This window comes from Ranitomeya variabilis, chromosome 7 (genome assembly GCF_051348905.1).
Source record: "Ranitomeya variabilis isolate aRanVar5 chromosome 7, aRanVar5.hap1, whole genome shotgun sequence".
NCBI lineage: Eukaryota > Metazoa > Chordata > Amphibia > Anura > Dendrobatidae > Ranitomeya > Ranitomeya variabilis.
Genome location: NC_135238.1, coordinates 174014114 through 174037833, shown reverse-complemented (window position 1 = coordinate 174037833; position 23720 = coordinate 174014114). Strand labels below are relative to the sequence as shown.

Below are 23720 nucleotides of genomic sequence, written 5' to 3'. Positions count from 1 at the left end.
ATGCAACATATTCAGGAGCAACTAAATGTTTTGTTGTACATGGCAGTAATCTAAGTAGTTTTTCTTTTTATGGCATAGAGAAAGTCTTCTCTCCAACCATGGGAGGTAATTGGCATAAAATATTGCTTCTTCGTGAAGCCTTTTGGATTATTCAATTAGACACCAAACAGCCCAAAGGATTAAACATTCGTAAGGACACTATGCTTATCTACTAAAAACCAGTCTGAACAACATACAATTTTATTTTATACATTTTACATTTTGTGTTATATCTGAAATGATCTCATTTTGCTGTGCTGTATATGAAACATTTTCTTCCTTTCCTTTTTGTTTTGCTTTATATTTAAATTTCAATATTTATCTTATATTCATTTTCAAGAAAATTTGGGCACTGGTAAAATTTACAATAAATGCATGATTCTGTCTTACTCCTTTTCTGATGGAAAGTATTCAACAAGTCACAATTCTTCTCCAGTTTTTTCGCCACTATTAATCCTGATATATTGTAAGTGTGACAGTGTTACATTTCCACAATAAATTTCTGTTAATTTTTTTACGGTCATGCTGCAAGTTTTGACAGTAGTTGGTTAAATTATATTTTCGTATAGGGATATCAATTGAACATTAATACGAAGGACTCAGAGTCATTATATATTTTTTTTACTGTTCACTGTGTTAATATATTCTAACTCAAAGAGCCTAATTATGTGGAGCTTTCTTAATTACCTTCTGGTGTTCCTTTTTTTCAGCATACAGATAATGCTAACACTTGCTAGTTGGTACAAAAAAAACCTTTAAAAGGTTTTTTTATCTTTTTATTTTTTGTCAAAAGCTATTTAGTAACTGGAGATTAATATACAAATATCTATTAGACCCTTTATGATATGACGACGTGTTGCTCAATCAAACAAATGATTTATTTGATATGTCCCTATTCACACCTTGAGAAAATATCCACATCTCAAATATTTGTCCTATCAACCACTTCATGTTAATTAATCTCTTTGGTTTTCCAGAAACTGAACCACAACTGTTATTTTGTGGCAAATCCCTTCATATTGTTCACACTGTTAGGGTACGTGTCCACGATCAGGATGGTTGGCGATATCGTCGGAGCGGCAAAGCCGCTCGGCGCTAAGCCCCGCCCCCTTCTGGGACGCGATGATGCCGGATGTGTTCATTGCACACATCCGGCATCATCGCACCCTTTGCATAGGGCCCTGTGTTATTCCTTGCGGCGCCGCAGCGGTGACGCAAGGAACACGGGCATGCTGCGATCTTAAAAGACGCGCAGCATGTCCGGAGTCACAGGGCCGATGGATGCGTGTTTCCACGCATAGTGGACACGGGATTTCATACGTCAAACACGCAGCATTTCCTGAACGTGGACACATACCCTTATCGGGACTTGATCGCTTGTCTGGGCAAGATTTAACAAAGCTTGGCATAATTTCCTGATTTGAACTCGGTACAAACCTTTTTACATTGTAAACTGTATTTTAAGCGGTAGTATTGCAAACCTGTTATTATACATTTCCATCACGTATGCAGTTTAGCCGCAGACTACTTTTGCTGAATGGTGAAGTTATATATTTTGCCAATTGATAAGGTTTTTTTCTTTTGAAATGCTTTTCTTTCAAATGTTTTTCTTCTATTTATTTATTTTTAAAATATTCCCTATTATACCGCTTTGTAATTTGAGACTTAATTGTAAATGCTCAATAGATCGCTTCATTTAGTTAGGATACTGGAGAAAGTGATCTTTGCTTTGGTATTTATTGTAACATCTGTAAATGACCTCTGAGCCCCCTCTGTTTTTCAGACACAAAACGTAACCTTGATGAGACAGATTTACCTTACTAGTCACATTCTATGTGATGCAATATATTGTTATATTATCCCTATTTTTGCTGTATATTTAGCAACTTAAAATGAAGCATGTGATGTTTGTCTTGGACCCTTTTTCATTTTCTATGTCGAGTACTCTATTATTCTATTTTGATCTTCTTCAATGTTAATATATGTTAATTATGTTGTGATATCATAGGGGATTAAACCCCTATACAGCGTTGGACTGGAACACCTTGGGCCCTCCAGAGAAAATCATTCTTGGGGCCCACTATGTAGCTACATAGAAATAAATACAAGACCACCAATTGTGCTGTAAAACACGCTAATATCAGGGTATAATATAAGGTAGTACATGTCTTAATGATATGGCAGGGGTTGGAGTAGCCTCCCTCATAGAATATAATGTATCCCCCCTCATATAGTACAATGTAACCTCCTCATATAGAAAAAAGGAAATAATTCAGCTCACCCTTATGATGGTATTCTTACAGCCCATAAGAATTTCAATCCAAGCACGGAAACGTCTCTGCTTGACGACAGGTACTTGTGCATGAAAATGAAGGTATCCAGCTCAGGAAATAAAATCAAAAGTCTTTATTTGGACAAGTTAAAAAATAAGGCCTCTTTCACACTAGAGTCGTGCACTGCACGTCGCTATGCGTCGTTTTGTAGAAAAAAACGCATCCTGCAAAAGTGCTTGCAGGATGCGTTTTTTCTCCATAGACTTGTATTAGCGATGCAGTGCGACGCATTGCCACACGTCGCAACCGTCGTTTGACGGTTGCGTCATGTTGCGTCGGGCCGTCGCCAGCAAAAAACATTACATGTAACATTTTTTGGTGTGTTGTGAGCGTCTTTTCTGACTGCGCATGCGCGGCCGGAACTCCGCCCCCGCCTCCTCGCACATCACAATGGGGCAGCGGATACGTTGGAAAACTGCATCCGCTGCCCCCGTTGTGCGACGCTTTCACAGCTAGCGTCGGTGCACCGCAACGTCGCATAGCGACGTGCAGTGCACGACGCTAGTGTGAAAGAGGCCTAAGCTGCTTGACAAACCGGTGCATAACGAAGGAAGGGATGTCTTGAGTAACTGGACGCATTTCGAACAAGTATAGTGTTCTTAGTCCTCAGTTTCACAATGAGCACTCTTGCCACAAGTTAAAACACGTCCCAAACAGGTGGGGAGCAGAATGAAATGATTGCTCCACAGACTGAAATTAACACTTGATGACATGAGATGCAATGAAAAGTGCACAGGAAAAAAAAAAAACTATAAATGTGCATAACATTTACTAATATTATTAACTAACAATCAATAATGCAACATAATTTCCTTCTTCAAGTTCAAACCTAGAGGTACTCGACTATTTAATAGGTAGATCCAAAAAGCTTCTCTATCCCGCAGTTTCTTTTCTCTATCTCCACCACGTATATTCTTATGCACTTGTTCTATTGCAAATACATTAAAATGTGCAATTTGTCTGTTGAAATGGTTGGATGCGTTAGAAACATGACGAGTTGTGGGTTGAGCAATATCATAAAGATGTTCCCTGATCCTGTCTTTTAATCTCCTGATTGTAGAACCCACATATAAGAGTTTGCATGCTGAACATTCTATTATGTATATTCCATGATCTGAGTTACAATTAAGAAAATTCTTTATTTTAAAATTCTTTTGATTTTTTGAGCAGGAAAAAACAGATGTTTTCTTAGAGCGTAAACATGTTTTGCAGGGAAATTGTCGGCATCTAAAAAACCCTGTGGTGGACAGCCAAGTAGAGGAGTTTTTTGTTGTAGAAGCATCATAAAAACTGGGGGATAACGAATTAGCTAAAGTTGAAGCACGTCTGGATACAATTCTAATGCCATCTTTTAGTATAGTGTCCATAATATCATTGTCTCTTAAAATGTTCAAATTGCGGTGAACTATATCAGAAATTGACCTGAAATGAGTACTCTACGTAAGAAGCAAAACTGGTTGTTCTGAAAGGGAATTTAATGTTGTGCCTTTTAGTTTGATTCTGACAATTAGAATCTGACTCAGAAATCGATGTAATAAGTTAAATTCTTGATTTTTTATCAGCTATATTGTAGGCACGGTTCACAGTCCAATCAGGATATTTCCTGTTTTTGAGACGTTCGCTGATGTTCCTTTTTTCATTGTCAAAGGTCACATTGTCACTGCAATTTCTTTTTGCTCTAATGACCTCACCCACTGGAATTGAGTGAATCGTATGTGGTGGGTGGAAGCTACGTGCATGAAGTATAGTATTTCCCGCAGTCTTTTTGCGGTAAGTGCAACTACTGACAGTAGCAAAAGGAGTACTGGACAAACATAAATATAAAAAATGTATGCTTTTTTTTATCAAATGTGTAGGTAAATTTAAGGTTGAAGGGTTTTTAATTTCAGTCTGTGGAGCAATCATTTCACTCTGTTTCCCACCTGTTTGGAGCGTATTTTAACTTGTGGCAAGATTGCTCATTTTGAAACTGAGGACTAAGAACACTATACGTGTTCGAAACGCATCCAGTTACTCAAGACATCCCTTCCTTCAGTATGCACCAGTTTGTCAAGCAGCTTATTTTTTAACTTGTCCAAATAAAGACTTTTGATTTTAGTTCCTGAGCTGGATACCTTCATTTTCATGCACAAACCCCCATAGAATATACTGTAGCCACCTCAAATAGTATAATGAAGCCCCCCATAGAATATAATGCAGCCCCCTTATAGGGTATAATGCAGCCCCCCCATAGAATATAATGTAGCCTTATCATATAGTATAATGCAGCTCCCCCATATAATATAATGTAGACCCCTCATAGGGTATAATGCAGCCCCCCATAGAATATAATGTAGCCTCCTCAGAATATAATGCAGCCTCCTCATAGGGTATAATGCAGCCCCCACATAGAATATTCTGCGCTGTTCCGGTCACATGACCTGTCAGCAACCTATCAATTGTTTTGTTTGCGCGCATGCACATGCTCCCATCTGGGACCCCAACTCCTCCCATCCTCTCCCTCGCCCGCGTCATGGTCGTGTGAGGAGGCCAGTGCCAAGCCGCACATCAGGCCAACACAGATGGGACAACGAAAGGGACACAAAAAGCGGGAACCTGAGACCCAGCGTATGCATAACCGGCATGTGAGAAAGGAAGTGAAGTGACATGTTAGTAAGTGTGCTGAAGAAGTGAAATTGCCTTATTCAATATACCAACAAATTTTAAATTTTAAAAAGGATATCATATCCTAATATGTTTGGTTATATTGTGGATATTGCATAATCAATATAATTATCAGGAGGTGTCCGTATATATGTGAAAGAAATAAAAATGCGCTAATAACATTAAATATCTTGGATTATCCTGCAGAAAATACAAAAAATACAACACACAATAAAGGAAAACCCATGGAAAAATTGGTGGGCATGTAAATGAGTCAAATACATTTATGGCATATCGCAGGAAAATATTGAAGAGATTTATATATTAATAGTCCTTATGTACATGTGTATATATATACTGGAATAAAAATCTTCATTCTCTTCATTTCCTGCGAATGGTCCCATCTGCCTCAAATGTCCAACAAATGGCCCTCCACCAACAAGCACACTGAAATTACATGCAGCCAAAATGATTCCAACTGCATAACAAGTAGCTAAAGAAAAACAAAACATATTAATAACATAATAAATGGACTAAACTGTAAATTAAAATAGCCTGATGGGTTATAGGTGGAACAGAGAAGGAAAATGTCTTTAAAAAAAAGGAGGAACATAATCCCATTGTGGAATTAAGGATTCTATACAAAATAGAATGCACCCCTAATTTTCCTTCTCTTTTACTTTATTGTGTGTTGTATTTTTTGTATTCTCTGCAGGATAATCCAAGGCGTTTAATGTTATTAGCGTATTTTTATTTCTTTCTCATATATAGGGACACCTCATGTCAATTATATTGATTATGCAATGTCCACAATATAACCAAACACATTAGGATATGATATCATTATTTAAATAGTTCATGGCACTTCTGGACTTTATACTAGAATATATTTTATCACATTATCATTATCACATTAAAATATTTTGCTATATTGAATAAGACAATTGTACTTCTTCAGCACACTTACTAACACATCACTTCACTTCCTTGCGTCTCGCATGCCGGGTATGCATGCGCCGGATCTTGTGTTACCACTTATTGCATCCCTTTCGTCATCCCACTTGTGTCTGCCAGATGTGCGGCCAGGATGTCCTGACTGCCGTATGTCGTGTATCCTCTGGTACTGGCCGATCCATTCGCCTCCTGATGAACTGGCATCATGGAAGGGAAATGCGTTGATAAGATAAGATCTAATTTTGTTTGAGTGCTGCTTTGCTGCTTTGGGTATAGTGCAATAGGGGAAGGTTGCAATATTGACATAGTGTTTTATTTGACATTGATGGGGAACACATTAAGGGAGGTGTAACATAATGCCACCTTTAATGTTTGGCTCTGAGTGAAGTGTGAGTCTTGGGTGCCGGTTGATTTATGAGCAGACCAATGCTGAGCTGGAGGTGGTATGACTCCATATCTGCAAGAGTAAAAAGCCCAGTGGACTGGCACATGTGTCTGCTCCAAGCAAATATTGTGTGTTGCACTCATTATTGCTCCTGGTACAGGTTGGACTCCCCACTATTACCCTTGAGCTCACCATTTTTTTGTGGGATCTGGGCTTTTTGATTATCCCTAGCACCCATGTTTCAGGCATCCCTTGCACACACGGTTTCCCTCAATCTCTTCTGGCTACTCTTATCATTTTTTTGGTGAGTTAAGAGGGTAAGTGTGAAGGGTAACTGAGGGTGAGCCGATGAGAGCGGGGACGCCACTTGCGTTTATATCTACGGTGCCAACCTCAATAGCAAGGCAGGGAAAACCAATTTAGGGTGAGTGGAGTTAGAACAGGCCTTTTATCTCTTCACCTTTTTCGCCCTTGAACCATCTTATCTTTGTCTGGGTATCCTAATTGTTTTTGTTAGTTGATTTCTTGGTTTATATATCTATTTGATTGTAGATGTTTATATTTGGTTCCTGAGAAGTAGAAGATTGACGAGTGTTTTCAATAATTGATAAGATATCACCTTCTTGGGTCCATTATTCCCCCCCTTACTTCTCTTCCTAATCTATACAGCACCATTTTTTCCTGCTTATTGGGTTATTTGTTATTCGACAGGTTGCATTTATTTATTCATCTAGGGATTACCAGGTTGCATCCAGGGTAAGCCGTCGGTGAGCAGAGGCACCATATTGAGTACAAGCTAGAGTGCCAACCTCCGCTGATAGGAAGGGTTCATTAGGGTCTGGTAGGGCCATTTAGGTTTTTTTTTGCATGTTTATATACTATCAAATTACTTTTTGTGCAAGCTGCAGGTACAGTGGCAATTTCTCCTCAAAATGTTTTTAATGGTTGAAATAAAATTTGATTTTAGGTATTAGGTTAATGTTAGCTTGATAAATTTACTATACCACTATATCTTTTTAAAAAAATATTCTGATATGCGGCCTGGCACCAGCCGCCTCATGTGACGTGCATGAGGGAGGGGATGGGAGGAGTTTGGCGTCCGGGATGGGCGCATGCGCGCAAACAAAACAATTGATAGGTTGCTGACCGGTCATGTGACTGGAACAGTGCGATATTTATATTGGATAGCTGTCACACTCAAGCCACGCCCCCTGAGGAAGCGATATTAACGTGAAACGCACGTTTGGGAACATAGCGGCAGTTTTGGCAGGATTTACAAACACAATGGGTAATTACTCTCTTTATTGATTGCACTCCCTTCTTTCATATGTATTGCGTTCAGCATACATTCATTAATACTTTATAACAGACATCGTATCACTGCTCCTCTATTGGATTATCTTCCTATTACCATTTCACATACAGTAGAAACTGAATTTAAGAGTATCAGTTGATATATATTTCTTGTGGGAATTTTTTAATTGGATAAAACTATTTTGTTGTTCGCATATTGCCACTATGTCCTGACCAATTCTCCGGCCTCTCTTTTTTCGCCTATGGATCAAGTCACCCTGTACCCATACAAATCCAATATTGTTTATGTATTTTTTTGTAATATTAATGAAATCTTTACATTTTTAGTACATTTTGACTCTGTTTCTCCGTGTTTTGCACATTATGTGAGTCCTTAACTATATGGGTAATATTTTGGACCTGGTATTCTTGTTTAATTTAGGCTAGTTTCACACTAGAGTTTTGAGGAGCTGCAGAGGGCTGCGGACTTCCTCTGTGAAGCCCCGCCCTCGGACGCTAGCTCCACCTACTTCTGCATGTGGCCTGCATGCGGCCGGCGTACCTATCTTTAACATTAGGTAAGCAGGTCGTGCGGCTGTATGCGGATGCTTCCGCATGCGTCATTTTGACGATGCGGAGAAAAAAAAATCGCTACAAGCTGCGTTCTACGCTGGTCGCCGCATCGTCAAAACGACGCATGCGGAAGCATCCGCATACAGCGGCACGACCTGCGTACCTAATGTTAAGGATAGGTACGCAGGCCGCATGCAGGCCGCATGCAGGCCGCATGGAGAAGTAGGCGGAGCTAGTGGCAGAGGTGCGGCCGAGGGCGGGGCTTCACGGAGGAAGTCAGCAGCCCTCCGCAGCTCCTCAAAACGCTAGTGTGAAGCTAGCCTTACAGATTATACTAGAGATTTAACATGATTTAAATGAAATAAAAAATTAAACCCACTCTCCACGTTAATGTTTGCAAGCAAAGACACAGTAATATTTGAGGTGCATGTTCATTCGGACAGAATCAGCCTTTTCTCCAAGGATCTCTCGGAATCTGTAACAATAAGATAAATTTAATAACATCATAGAAATGTGCTAAATGCTTTTTGGTAAACTTTATATTGTAATATCCTGTAAATTGCTACAAAAAGCACTAGATCACTACTCCAAAGACATACTGATGGGAAATTTAGATTGTGAGCCCTAATGGGGACTGTGATTATAGCTGTAAAATGCTGTGGCTTTAACCTCTTAATGACCAGAGGTCTTTTTTTTTTTACTTTTTGCATGCTTCAATAGTCTCCATGGGAGACTAGAAGCTGCAGTACTTCGATTGCTTCTGCTATCTGATGAACGAGCGTTTTGATTGCTCATTGAAAGATCGGCAGCATGTTTACACGGGAAGATAATCAGGAGTTTTTATCAATGCTTGTTCACAATTGTCTAAATGCCTCTTCCAGAGCAAATATCAGCTGATTGGTGGGTGACGCGTGACAGCCCCCCACCTATATCAGTCCCAGACAGCCCCTTCAAATAACGTTTGTCCCTAAAATCTGGACACATAGGATTCTCATTAACTAGGATAAATGTGCTGAAATTGACGGCAATGTGGATTTATTACATTGAGTTCATGTGAATTTTGCAAAGCGCATCATCCTTTGTATCGCAAAAGATGGAGTTCATATTGAAGAAGTTATTTAATATTCCAATGGAATAAAATGTTTTTAGTACATTTTTGTTTCTTGAAAATATGTAATTTTGCCTATGTGTCCAGACTTTAGGGACACCCCGTATAATTCTCCGTTATCAGTACGGCTCTAGAATTTGGTCAAAAGAATTTAATGGAAATTCAGGTTACGTGTTTTCTTGGACTTCTGTAGCTTTCTAGTTCACATTATACATTTAATATTTCTAATCCCTGAAAATTGTAATATAAGGATTAAGGAACATTGGTGCTATTCTGTGTGTTACTTCTTTAGTACAATTTATTAATTTATATTGCACCTTTTTTCAGTAAGTGTTACAAATTGCTCTGCTCTTTTCACGTCTTTTTCTTTGAATTGCTGAAATCCAACAACTGACTGCATGAATCCAATAATTTCTGGAACAGACATCTGAATCTTGATCGGCAAATCTGTGATACTGGAAGAGAAGAACAGGTATTTGTGAGATATTATATTGGGCAAAGGACACAAAGTTAAATATTTGTAATCAACATGGTAATAACAAAGTGTGTTGCTTCATTCAGTTAATGCTCAGTGAGAATTTTGAGCACATTTATGAGTACGCATTTAAAGGGAACCTGTCATCCCCAAAATTGAAGGTGAGCTAAGCCCACCGGCATCAGGGGCTTATCTACAGCATTATGTAATGCTGTAGATACGCCCCCGATGTAACCTGAAAGATGAGATAAAGAGGTTAGATTATACTCACCTACGTGGGCGGTCCGATCCGATGGGCGTCGCGGTCCAGTCCGGGGCCTCACATCTTCATAGGATGACGTCCTCTTCTTGTCTTCACGCTGTGGCTGTGGCGCGGGTGTACTTTGTCTGCCCTGTTGAGGGCAGAGCAAAGTACTGCAGTGCGCAGGTTCCGGGCCTCTCTGACCTTTCCTGCGCACTGCAGTACTTTGCTCTGCTCTCAACAGGGCAGACAAAGTATGCCTGCGCCAGAGCCGCAGCGTGAAGACAAGAATAGGACGTCATCGTAAGAAGATGGGAGGCCCTGGACCGGACCGTGACACCCATCGGACCGGACTGCAGCGGGACTGCCCCAGGGTGAGTATAATATAACCTCTTTTTCTCATTTTTCAGGGTACATCGGGGGCTTATCTACAGCATTACATAATGCTGTAGATAAGCCCCTGATGCCGGTGGGCTTAGCTCACCTTCGATTTTGGGGGTGACAGGTTCCCTTTAATATTAGCACCAAAAATACATGTATATAAAAACATGCAAATCCTCTCCAGTTCCGTCAGGTTGGATAGTGAACGTTGGTGGACAGCCATTTTCAGGTCTCTGCAGAGAAGCTCAATTGGGTTAGGTCAGGGTTCAGGCTGGGCTAGTCAAGAATGGTCACAGAGTTGTCCTGAAGCCACTCCTTTGCTATTTTAGCGGTGTGCTTAGGGTCATTGTCTTGTTGGAAGCTGAACCTTCGGCCAAGTATGAGGTCCAGAGCACTCTGGAAGAGGTTTTCATCCAGGATATCTCTGTACTTGGCTGCATTCATGTTTTCTTCAATGACAACCAGTTGTCCTGTCCCTGCAGCTGAAAAACACCCCCATAGCATGATGCTGCTACCACCATGTTTCACTGTATTGGGCAGGTGATGAGCAATGCCTGGTTTTCTCCACACATACCGCTTATAATAATCACGGGAAAAGTCTATCTGTAATAATTATAGGGGATAATTCAGGAGACTCTTTGGGTGCAACAAGACAACAGGACACAGTTTTATAAGTGGTAAAGTTTATATTATCACACGGTGATTCAAGCAGGTGCAGAGAGAAACTCAAGTCCACAACACTTGGTGCAAATAATAAATGCAGCTTAGCAGTCAATAGGAAACTTCAGAGGTAGATGCAAACAAACAGAAAGTCTATGAAGCACGGTTATTCTTGAGGAAACTTGACACGAATAGATGCTTGACTTAGTCCAGACACAGATAGATATGCTATTAGGCAGTTCAAATCATATCTTAGCTCAACCAGGGAGGCCTGGTTAATAGTCTCAGGTTTTGCAGAGCAGAAACAGCTTACATGTAAGCAAATGCAGATGGAAGTAACACGAGCAGCAGATGAAGGAGGATTACTGAACACTGGTGTATGCAGCAGGAACTCCGAGCAGAGTGGCAGAATCTCCAACACAGGTTCACAGGAGCAGGTGCAGGTGCAAGGCCAGGGAGTAATCAGGAGCTGGATGCAAAGCAGAATAATCTAGCACAGACTGAAGGCTGGGGTGGAGTTTTATAGCAGGAAGACAAGTGCACATGAGACCAAAGACGCCATGTTGGAAAAGGGCAGTAATGCACAAAAGGTAAAAAATGTTCAGAGTCCTGACACTATCTTTGTCTCATCAGACCAGAGAATCTTATTTCTCATAGTCTGTGAGTCATTCATGTGTCTTTTTAGCAAACTCTATGTGGGCTTTCATATGTCTTGCACTGAGGAGAGGCTTCCGTCGTGCCATTCTGCCACAAAGGCCCGACTGGTGGAAGGCTGCAGTGATAGTTGACTTTGTGGAACTTTCTCCCATTTCCTTACTGCATCTCTGGAGGTCAGCCTCAGTGACCTTGGGGTTCTTCTTTACCTCTCTCACCAAGGCTCTTCTCCCATAATTGCTCAGTTTGGCTGAATGGCCAGGTCTAGGAAGACTTCTGGTGGATCCAAAATTCTTCCATTTAAGGATTATGGAGGCCACTGTGCTCTTAGGAACCTTGAGTACTGCAGAAATTCTTTTGTAACCTTGGCCAAATCTGTGCCTTGCCACAATTCTGTTTCAGAGCTCCTTGGCCAGTTCCTTTGACCTCATGATTCTCATTTGGTTTGACATGTACTGTGATCTGTGAGGTCTTATATATACAGGTGTGTTCCTTTCCAAATCAAGGCCTATTTCTGTTTTTTTTTCAGTCAAGATGGGGTGCAGAGTGTACATTAATGTGAACAAAAAAAACTTTTTTTGAATTTACCAAAATGGCTGCAATGAAACAGAGTGAAAAATTTAAAGGGGTCTGAATAATTTCCATACCCACTGTATGTGCAGAGCCAGTACCTTACCTGACAGATTCTTTATCTGTCACACATAACAAACAAGCTCCGAATCAAGGTGGGTTAATATGAACCTGTCAGCAAGATTGAGCTGAATAACCTACAGACAGTGTCAGGTCGGCACCGTTATACTAATTAAAATGATACCTTGGTTCATGAAATCTGGCTTGTGGTTGTTTAAGCTTTATTTTCAGTTTTCAGTTAATGAGATTCTCCTGTTACAGGGTGGCCTGTGGGCGGGGCTTCATGTGGTGCTCTGATTAGATATTCATAATGCAGACTGCTGACAAGTCACTGATCCCTCACTGACCTGCCCCCAATATTACATAGTGAACATCTTATTGCTTGAGGAAAAAAAAAAATACATTCATCATGCAGGCGCTAGAAGCGATGCCTGCACTGTAGCATGATTGGATCTATCTATATTCATTTTATTTTATTTAGTGATATAAATTTTTTGAGAAAAAAAAAATCTTCCTCAAAATGGCGCCAGCCTCGCCTGCTCAGTAACATGATTTGGAATGCAATAGATGCTACTGTGCAGGTGCCACCAGCGGCGCCATTTTGCTAGACTACAAAAAAAGTTGTGTCCACCACGATGGCGCTGGTTGCGCCTGCGCAGTACCATCTATCGGCAATCTGATAAATGCTACTGCGCAGACGCGGCCGGCACTATTCTGAGGAAGAATTTTTTTCTCAAGAAATTTATATCACTAAATTCAATGAAAATATGGATACAAAGTGGCATAAGAATAGTTAGGTTTCCTGGTTCTAGTCAGGGACTTGGCATCCGTGCAGCTCACAGGGCTGCCTGGCCAGAAGTCGCGGTGCCCCACAGCGATAAAAAAAGGGGCCCAGCATAGAAAAGCTACATTGAAGTTTCCTCTAGGAGGAAGAAGCATGGAAGCTCTGTGGATGCGGCTGATAGAAATCTGTCCCTATAAAGAGAGAAGTCTGGTTAGTATGGGTAGTACAAGCAAGATGTGGCAGGTCTTTGTCTGGGCAGCAGTTCTTAAAACCAGTGCGAAGCGGTGAAGGACTCCCCCATGTGAGACAAGAATTCTGGATGGAACAGATTCTGCAGGACCGGAAGATACGGTCCGACCTAGGGTGGAATATAGAGAAGGAGTGGACAGAGCCGGGACAGAAAAGAAGATACTGACTGTGATACCCGAGGTGCCTGTATTGGAGCAAGTTGTGCTGAGTAAACAAGTTCATATTGAAGTTAAGCCCGAGTGTGTCTCCTATATTTCAGAACTGCCTGTGAGTAATACACCCCCGTGCCGGGAAAGTCCAGACGGCGCAGAGAATCAGCACAGGGGTAACGCAGCAGAGAAATATTGGATTGAAGTTCATTCTCTGTCCTCTGGAGTACACGCCAGTGCAAGGCAATATTGCGGCCAGCATGCAGCCAGCAGGTAAGGAAAGGGTGAATCAAACACCCGAAAACCCCGCCCATATGACCCAAAACCGGTCCCACCAAATTCAGGTGACAGGTTCCCTTTAACGCCTTTCTGACATTGGGCGTAATTGTATGCCCATGTCAGACTCCCTCCCTTTGATGTGGGCTCTGTCGCTGTGCCCACATGTTTCCCGGCACATGTCAGCTGTTTTGGATAGCTTACATGTGCCTGGAACAGCACATGACAACCAGGTTGGCATGACGACCAGAGGTCTCCAGAAGACCTTTATGGTTGTCAATGCCGGATTGCTAAGAGCGCCACCCAGTGGTCGGGGCTCATACCAAGTTAAGTATTCTGCTTCATGCAGGTGATCTGATCATCGCCTCCATGTAGCAGAGCCGATCGGGTTATGGCAGCTTCTAGTCTCCCATGGAAACAATTGAAGCATGCAAAAGTGAAAAAAGTAATGTTTTTTTTTTTTAACCTAGACATGTTTGATGTCTATGAACTCGTAATGACCTGAAGAATCATGTCAGGTCAGTTTTAGCATTTAGTGAACCTAGTAAAAAAGCAAAACAAAAAACAACTGTGGGATTGCACTTTTTTCAATTTGTCTTCCCGTTTTCCATGACAGGATATGTTAAAATCAATGGTGTCGTTCAAAAGTACAACTTGTTCCGCAAGAAACAAGACCTCACAAGGCCATATTGATGAAAAAATAAAAACGTTATGGCTCTGGGAAGGAGTGTAGCAAAAAAACGAAAACGCAAAAAAACTAAAATACCTCTGGTAATGAAGAGGTTAAAGTAGAAATCCATAAATAGTAAAAAAAAAAAATAATTTATACAATTTATTTATTTTTATTTATACAATGTTAACAGTGAGATATGTAGAAAATCCATCTAAAACACATAAGTTCTAGGAAAATTTGTAGAGAGAGAAAACTATTGTCCAGGTCTGTGACTTCAACCTGTGTGATTTTCCTTCTCCATTGCACCATGTTTTGTGATCTAGAGGTATAATAATAACGTGGCTATTGTTATAATGTATTCAGTTTGTCAATGAAAAGTCCAAAACATGTCAAAAGTTTGCTGAACATTGTGACCTGAATTGTAACTGAATATAATAACTTTAGTTATAAATACAAACATAAAAATAATTCTAAAGGTATCTCTAAAAAAACTGGCTTATAAAACCTTTTTGCATGAATGGAGGAGTGAACATTAAATAAAAATACGTACTGTTCCTTGTCTTTTAGTGTAATAGCCTCAAATATATTTTGGTACCGAGAAACCATTTCTTGTGCACTTTTTTCAGAATGCCGTACCAATGTATCCCACACCTGCAAAAAAAAGTAAAAAATACTGATAATGTTTTTAACATGGTCGAATTGGCCACAATTAGTGATGAGCAAGCATGCTCGGATATTGTTTAATCTGAGCATGCTCGGGTGTTATAGGAGTATCTCGGGAGTCAGGGCCGGCGTCAGCACCCGGCATACCCGAGCAAGTGCCGGGGCCCTGGCGAGACAGGGGGGCCCATTCAGGGCCGGCATTAGGGGCAGGCAGCTGCCAGTGCCTAGGGCCCCTGTTATGACCCCAATGGCAGAGGGTCTCAAAAGTACATACCAAGTCTGCAAACACAAAAAACCAGCTCATAGGGCAGTGGTAACTGGGCTGACCATATATCTAATCCTAGCACCACAAATAGCAGCAGCCGGGGAACGTGCCTACGTTGGTTCTAGACGTCTCGTGCCAGCCGGAGAACTAACTAACCCTAGAAGGGAAAAGATAGACCTTTCTTGCCTCCAGAGAAAAGACCCCAAAAGTTGGATACAAGCCCCCAACAAATAATAACGGTGAGGTAAGGAGAAAAGACAAACGTAAGAATGAACTAGATATTTAGCAAAGAGAGGCCCACTGACTAATAGCAGAATATAGTAAGATGACTTATATGGTCAGCAAAAACCCTATCAAAATTTCCACGCTGGATATTCAAGAACCCCCGAACCGTCTAACGGCCCGGGGGGAGAACACCAGCCCCCTAGAGCTTCCAGCAAAAACAGGAATCACAATTAGTACAAGCTGGACAAAAAAAAAGAGCAAAGCAATTAACCAAAAATAAGGAAGCAGGACTTAGCTTAATTTTGCAAGATCCAAGACCAGCAGACAGGAGCAAACAGAAAGGAACTGATTACAACGATGCCAGGCACCAGACTGAGAATTAAGGAAGTTTATATAGCAACACCCCTGGACTAACGACCCAGGTGGGTGCCAAACTGAGGAAAGACAATCCCAGAGTCATATCACTAGTGACCACAAGAGGGAGCCAAAAAAGTCTAATTCACAACAGTACCCCCCCTTTAAGGAGGGGTCACCGAACCCTCACCAAGACCACCAGGGCGATCAGGATGAGCAGCGTGAAAGGCACGAACTAAATCGGCCGCATGCACATCAGAGGCAACCACCCAGGAATTATCCTCCTGACCATAGCCCTTCCACTTGACCAGATACTGAAGCCTCCGCCTGGAGAGACGAGAATCCAAGATCTTCTCCACCACGTACTCCAACTCGCCCTCAACCAACACCGGAGCAGGAGGCTCAACAGAAGGAACCACAGGTACAATGACAGGATAACTCCCTCTTTGAGAATACCAACTGGTTCTGCGACTCCAGGAGAGTCAGGCACAAAGCTCCTTGAAAGAGCATCAGCCTTCACATTCTTTGAACCTGGTAAATACGAGACCACAAAGTCAAAACGGGAGAAAAACAATGACCAGCGGGCCTGTCTAGGATTCAGGCGTTTAGCAGACTCGAGACACATCAGATTTTTGTGATCAGTCAAGACCACCACACGATGCTTAGCACCCTCGAGCCAATGACGCCACTCCTCAAATGCCCACTTCATGGCTAACAACTCCCGATTGCCAACATCATAATTCCGCTCAGCAGGCGAAAACTTCCTAGAGAAAAAAGCACATGGTCTCATTACAGAGCAACCAGGGCCTCTCTGCGACAAAACGGCCCCTGCCCCAATCTCAGAAGCATCCACTTCAACCTGAAAGGGAAGTGAGACATCAGGCTGGCACAAAACAGGCGCCGAAGTAAACCGGCGCTTCAACTCTTGAAAGGCTTCCACTGCTGCAGGAGCCCAGTTAGCAACATCAGAACCTTTCTTGGTCATATCCGTCAAAGGTTTAACAACGCTAGAAAAATTAGCGATAAAACGACGGTAGAAGTTAGCAAAACCCAAGAACTTATGAAGACTCTTAACTGACGTGGGTTGAGTCCAATCATGAATAGCTCGGACCTTGACTGGGTCCATCTCCACCGCAGAAGGGGAAAAAATAAAACCCAAAAAGGGAACCTTCTGTACTCCAAAGAGACACTTTGAGCCCTTAACAAACAAAGCATTCTCACGCAAAACCTGAAACACCATCCTGACCTGCTCTACATGCGAGTCCCAATCATCAGAAAAAAACAGAATATCATCCAGATAAACAATCATAAATTTATCCAGATACTTCCGGAAAATATCATGCATAAAGGACTGAAACACTGAAGGAGCATTAGAGAGCCTGAAAGGCATCACCAAGTACTCAAAATGACCTTCGGGCGTATTAAATGCAGTTTTCCATTCATCTCCTTGCTTAATGCGCACAAGGTTGTACGCACCACGAAGATCTATCTTGGTGAACCACTTGGCACCTTTAATCCGGGCAAACAAGTCCGACAACAGAGGCAAAGGATACTGAAATTTAACAGTGATTTTATTCAGAAGCCGATAGTCAATACAAGGTCTCAAAGATCCGTCCTTCTTGGCCACAAAAAAGAATCCCGCACCAAGAGGGGAAGAGGATGGACGGATATGCCCCTTCTCCAGAGATTCCTTGATATACGAACGCATTGCAGTATGCTCAGGTACAGACAGATTAAATAATCTTCCCTTAGGAAATTTACTACCTGGAATCAAATCTATAGCACAGTCACAGTCCCTATGAGGAGGAAGAGCACTGGACCTGGACTCGCTGAATACATCTTGGTAATCAGACAAATACTCAGGAACTTCCGAAGGAGTAGAGGAAGCAATAGACACCGGCGGGGAATCACCATGAATTCCCTGACAGCCCCAACTTGACACAGACATTGCCTTCCAATCCAAGACTGGATTATGGGTCTGTAACCATGGCAGACCCAAAACGACCAAATCATGCATTTTATGCAGAACAAGAAAACGAATTACCTCCCGATGTTCAGGAGTCATGCACATAGTTACCTGTGTCCAAAACTGCGGTTTATTTTCCGCCAATGGCGTAGCATCAATACCTCTAAGAGGGATAGGATTTACCAACGGCTCAAGAACAAAACCACAGCGCCTGGCAAACGACAGATCCATAAGACTCAGGGCAGCACCTGAATCCACAAACGCCATAACAGGGTAGGAGGACAATGAGCAAATTAAAGTCACAGACAAAATAAATTTAGGTTGCAAATTACCAATGGCGACAGGACTAACCACCCTAGTTAGGCGTTTAGAGCATGCTGATATAACATGTGTAGAATCACCACAGTAAAAACACAACCCATTCTGACGTCTATGATTTTTCCGTTCATTTCTAGTCTGAATTCTACCACATTGCATTAAATCAGGTGTTTGTTCAGACAACACCACCAGAGGATTCGCGGCTTTGCGCTCCCGCAAACGCCGGTCAATTTGAATAGCCAGCGCCATGGAATCATTCAGACCTGTAGGAATGGAGAAACCCACCATTACATTCTTAATGGCTTCAGAAAGGCCATTTCTGAAATTTGCGGCCAGAGCACACTCATTCCACTGAGTAAGCACGGACCATTTCCGAAATTTTTGGCAATACACTTCAGCTTCATCCTGACCCTGAGAAATAGCCAGCAAGGCTTTTTCTGCCTGAATTTCAAGATTGGGTTCCTCGTAAAGCAATCCGAGCGCCAGAAAAAACGCATCAATATTTGCCAATGCCGGATCTCCTGGCGCTAGCGAGAAGGCCCAATCCTGAGGGTCGCCCCGTAAGAAAGAGATAACAATTTTTACTTGCTGAGCTGAGTCTCCAGATGAACGGGGTCTCAGAGATAGGAACAATTTACAATTATTCCTGAAATTCCTAAACTTAAATCGGTCTCCAATCTCCAGAGAACAGTTCAGGAATAGGTATTTTAGGTTCAGACATTGGACTACTGGTAACAAAATCTTGTATGCCCTGCACACGAGCAGCAAGCTGATCCACACTTGTAATCAAAGTCTGGACATTCATGTCTGCAGCAAGCACAAGCCACTCAGAGGTAAAGGGGAGGAAAAAAGTGAGGAAAGAAAAAAAAACAAAACTCAGACTTTCCTTTCTTGTAATCCCACTTCTGCAATGCATTAAACATTCAACCTTGGCCTGGCATACTGTTATGACCCCAATGGCAGAGGGTCTCAAAAGTACATACCAAGTCTGCAAACACAAAAAACCAGCTCATAGGGCAGTGGTAACTGGGCTGACCATATATCTAATCCTAGCACCACAAATAGCAGCAGCCGGGGAACGTGCCTACGTTGGTTCTAGACGTCTCGCGCCAGCCGGAGAACTAACTAACCCTAGAAGGGAAAAGATAGACCTTTCTTGCCTCCAGAGAAAAGACCCCAAAAGTTGGATACAAGCCCCCAACAAATAATAACGGTGAGGTAAGGAGAAAAGACAAACGTAGGAATGAACTAGATATTTAGCAAAGAGAGGCCCACTGACTAATAGCAGAATATAGTAAGATGACTTATATGGTCAGCAAAAACCCTATCAAAATTTCCACGCTGGATATTCAAGAACCCCCGAACCGTCTAACGGCCCGGGGGGAGAACACCAGCCCCCTAGAGCTTCCAGCAAAAACAGGAATCACAATTAGTACAAGCTGGACAAAAAAAAAGAGCAAAGCAATTAACCAAAAATAAGGAAGCAGGACTTAGCTTAATTTTGCAAGATCCAAGACCAGCAGACAGGAGCAAACAGAAAGGAACTGATTACAACGATGCCAGGCACCAGACTGAGAATTAAGGAAGTTTATATAGCAACACCCCTGGACTAACGACCCAGGTGGGTGCCAAACTGAGGAAAGACAATCCCAGAGTCATATCACTAGTGACCACAAGAGGGAGCCAAAAAATTCTAATTCACAACAGGCCCCCACTCCCCCAGGGGCCCTCAGCTAGTGGCACATCATGCAGCTGCTATGGGGCCCCTGTGAGGCAGGGGGGCCCGCCTGTCGCAAGCGCCAACTCCCCCGCCGCCGCATTGAACTATACCAGTGTCTGCCGGTAAAGTTCAAAGCAAATGATGGAGGAGAAGAGCGTAACCTGACGCTCCCTCTCCCATCATTCCCCACTCTGCCTCTGACACTGACGCTGCGGGTGCGCGATGACGTCATCGGGCACTCGCTGTGTGTCAGGTAGTGCAGTGGCAGCCGCCGAGACCGGAGCAGGGAGCAGCGTGGGCACGTTGAAAGGTGAGTAGTGTTTTTTTTTTTTTTGCAACTATAACAGTGAGCACTGGACTATGAGGCCATTCTTGGGGGGAGGGGGCTGTGCTGTATACTACATGTCTGTGCTATATACTACATGGCTGTTATATATACTACGTGGGCCGTGTTATACACTACATGGGCTGTTATATGCTACGTGGGCTGTGCTATATACTACATGGCTGTTCTATATACTATGTGGGCCATGTTATATAATATGTGGCTGTGCTATATACTATATGGGCTGTTATATGCTACGTGGGCTGTGCTATATACTACATGGCTGTTCTATATACTACGTGGGCTGTGTTATATACTATGTGGCTGTGCTATATACTATATGGGCTGTTATATGCTACGTGGGCTGTGCTATATACTACATGGCTGTTCTATATACTATGTGGGCTGTGTTATATAATATGTGGCTGTGCTATATACTATATGGGCTGTTATATGCTACATGGGCTGTGCTATATACTACATGGCTGTTCTATATACTACGTGGGCCATGTTATATACTGCGTGGGCTGTTATATGCTACGTGGGCTGTGCTATATACTACGTGGCTGTGTTATATGCTACGTGGGCTGTTATATACTACATGGCTGTGTTATATGCGATCATGAATCATGGTATGTGTTAAAGGGGGGCCCACTGAGACTCTTTCGCCTGGGGCCCTCAAAAACCTGGAGCCGGCCCAGTCGAGTAATATGTTTGAGCAGGCTTGGACTGGCCCATAGGGTAACAGGGGAATCCCCCGGTAGGCCCCTGTGCATATCTGGGCCCCCAACCCCACTATATGGGCATTATTTGGCATACGGTAATTCATTTTATTCACTCTGTACATAATAAAGCAGCATATCATCATTCATTAACCAAACTACCTATTTTATTATCATATAGAGATATAGGTAAATTTGTGAACAAGGGTAGTGTAATATTTGTATGCAGGTTAAAATTGGGCCCCCACAGTCAATGTTACTGGTGGGCCCTTAGCACCCCAGTCCGACACTATGTTTGAGTCCCCATGGCTGCAGGTTTTGCGTCTGTAAGACAGACGCAGGACATGCAGGAATTGCCTATTCATTAGCTTCAGCACCGTGCATACAATCTAGACAGCAGCGATGGTTGGTTTCTTAGTAAATGAGCTGTAAACAAAAAATATTGTTAATACCCAGATAATGGCTGCAAATTTCAATAAGCAGTACATTGCAAAAGTGCTGTTTTTCCAAGCACCTAGCTATGAAGATGGCAATAAACCATTAAGTCTATTTCATAGAAGAGTGGGAGAGAGAAATAAAGAGAGTAAGGGAGGGAGAGACAAAGTGGGAGAGAGGAGGATTCAAATTTTATAGAGCTACTGTTAATATAAAGATCACATCATCAGAGATTGATGGACAGTATTTTAGAGAAGGAATTGGATACTAGCAGAGATGAGCAGGCAGGGACGTAAAAGTCGCGGTTGCAGATGGTGCTACTGGGCCGTGCGAGAGAGCAGCCTGCCAGCACATTTTTCAGCTGAATGCATGTCTGAGGATAGACACATATACATATATGTTAGAGTTGGCGGAACGCACCGAATATATATATATGAGACAGTTGGTGCGTTCGCAACCCGGGGTTCACCGTGCAGGAGAGCAACCTGCTGCTAGTAATAGGCGGTACGATATGGCGGTATTAGCGAACTCTGTTACATCACAGATTTGCTAGAATAACAAGATGCTGTGCCCTGTTAACCTTACAGAGGAACACAGCTACCAAACAGAGCAAAACTGTGATCATGCAGTTAGAATAGCAGATAAACAACTCCTCACCGGAGGTGCCGGTATTCCAGGGCTTATTTCAGCCAAGGCCCTGAATCCAAACATACAAACTCCTCACCGGAGGTGCCAGTATTCTAGGGGCTTATTTCAGCGAAACTCTGACCACATACAAGCATGACCACACTGGCGCTGAGCTCTTTAACATTGGTTTGATACTAGCGCATGGCCATGCGGCCATGCAAACCTTTTATAGTTTTAGCACTCGAGGACCTTCCTAGAGGTCTAACAGGAACCGCTTCAGGACCTGCGCATGTGACCTCTGACCTCCAATGGGAGGTCGTCCTGTGGGCATGCCCAGTATGGGAAAAGCAGGACTTAGTCCCAGAAAGATCTGTTTGCTGCTGATCTGTGCTGGCTACAAAGGCAGAGCCTGGAAGAACAGTAGTAACCAGTCGCCCATTATCAGCCCGAGTCAGACGCTGGGACCGACGTCTCCGTTGAGCAGGCTCCACTGCGGCTGGAGAGGAATGGGAGACCGCAGCGGAGATGGCTCGAGATTCCCCCTGTGCAGAGGAGGGAACTCGACACTTAACATTACCCCCACACCCGGGGCCTCGCTACGCTCGAAGGCAGCAATGAGCTGTGGAGCTCAAATGTGCTCAACAGGCTCCCAGGACCTGTCCTCTGGGCCATAACCCTTCCAGTCCACCAAATAAAATTTTTCGCCATGTACCACCTTGCACCCCAAAATAGCGTTCACCTCGTAATCATCCGTAGACAAACCCGATGTCCCAGCAGATGACTCGGAAAACCGGGACATGTATACGGGCTTTAAGAGGGACACATGAAAGGTGTCGGTGATACCTATGCATGGAGGAAGGGCCAGACGGTAGACTACAGGGTTAACCTGTTCGAGGACCTTGAAGGGACGAAAGTAGCGAGGTGCAAACTTAGTGGACTCAACTCGCAGCATGATGTTACGGGCGGAGAGGCACACTAAGTCGCCAGGAGCAAAGGTCGGAGCAGGGCACCTATGTGGATCGGCGGAGGACCTCAATCTCTCCTTGGAGGCCCGGACGGCATCCTGAGTGCGATCCCAAATGTCCCGTGCCTCCACAGCCCAGTCTGCCACCCTAGAGTCAGCGGAAGACATGGGCATAGGCACAGGAACCCGCGGATGCTGGCCGTAATTAAGGAGGAAAGGAGTCTGACCGGTGGAGTTGGCTACGGCATTGTTAAGCGCAAACTCCGCCCACGGTAGCAAGGATGCCCAGTCATCCTGCCTGGCAGAAACAAAATGTCGTAGATATGTGACCAGGGTCTGGTTGGCCCTCTCTACCAACCCATTCGTCTCGGGATGATAAGCTGAAGAGAGATTCAACTCAATGCTGAGTAGACGACAAAGCTCTCTGCAGAATCGAGATGCAAACTGGGGACCCCGGTCACTGACAATTTTGTCCGGCATACCGTGTAGGCAAAAGATATGTTTGATAAACAATGCCGTCAGACACGGGGTAGAAGGTAGCCATGGAAAAGGCACCAAGTGCCCCATTTTGGAAAAATGGTAGGTGATCACCCAAATAATGGTGCAGCTACAAGACTTGGGTAAGCCCACCACAAA

The 23720-nt window shown here is 43.0% G+C and overlaps 1 protein-coding gene across 1 annotated transcript in view; it reads right to left on the bottom strand.

Annotated features, from left to right (window-relative positions):
- Positions 1 to 8416: 8416 nt before the first annotated feature.
- Positions 8417 to 23720, bottom strand: part of LOC143785775 (putative methyltransferase DDB_G0268948) — a 93219-nt gene continuing 77915 nt past the window's right edge. Inside the window, exons 5-7 of the mRNA XM_077274897.1 lie at positions 15051 to 15151; positions 9646 to 9783; positions 8417 to 8695 (exon numbers count right to left, since the gene is read on the bottom strand). Coding sequence (XP_077131012.1) covers positions 8608 to 8695; positions 9646 to 9783; positions 15051 to 15151 — 327 coding nt within the window. The 3' untranslated portion in view covers positions 8417 to 8607. The remainder of the gene's footprint in view (positions 8696 to 9645; positions 9784 to 15050; positions 15152 to 23720) is intronic.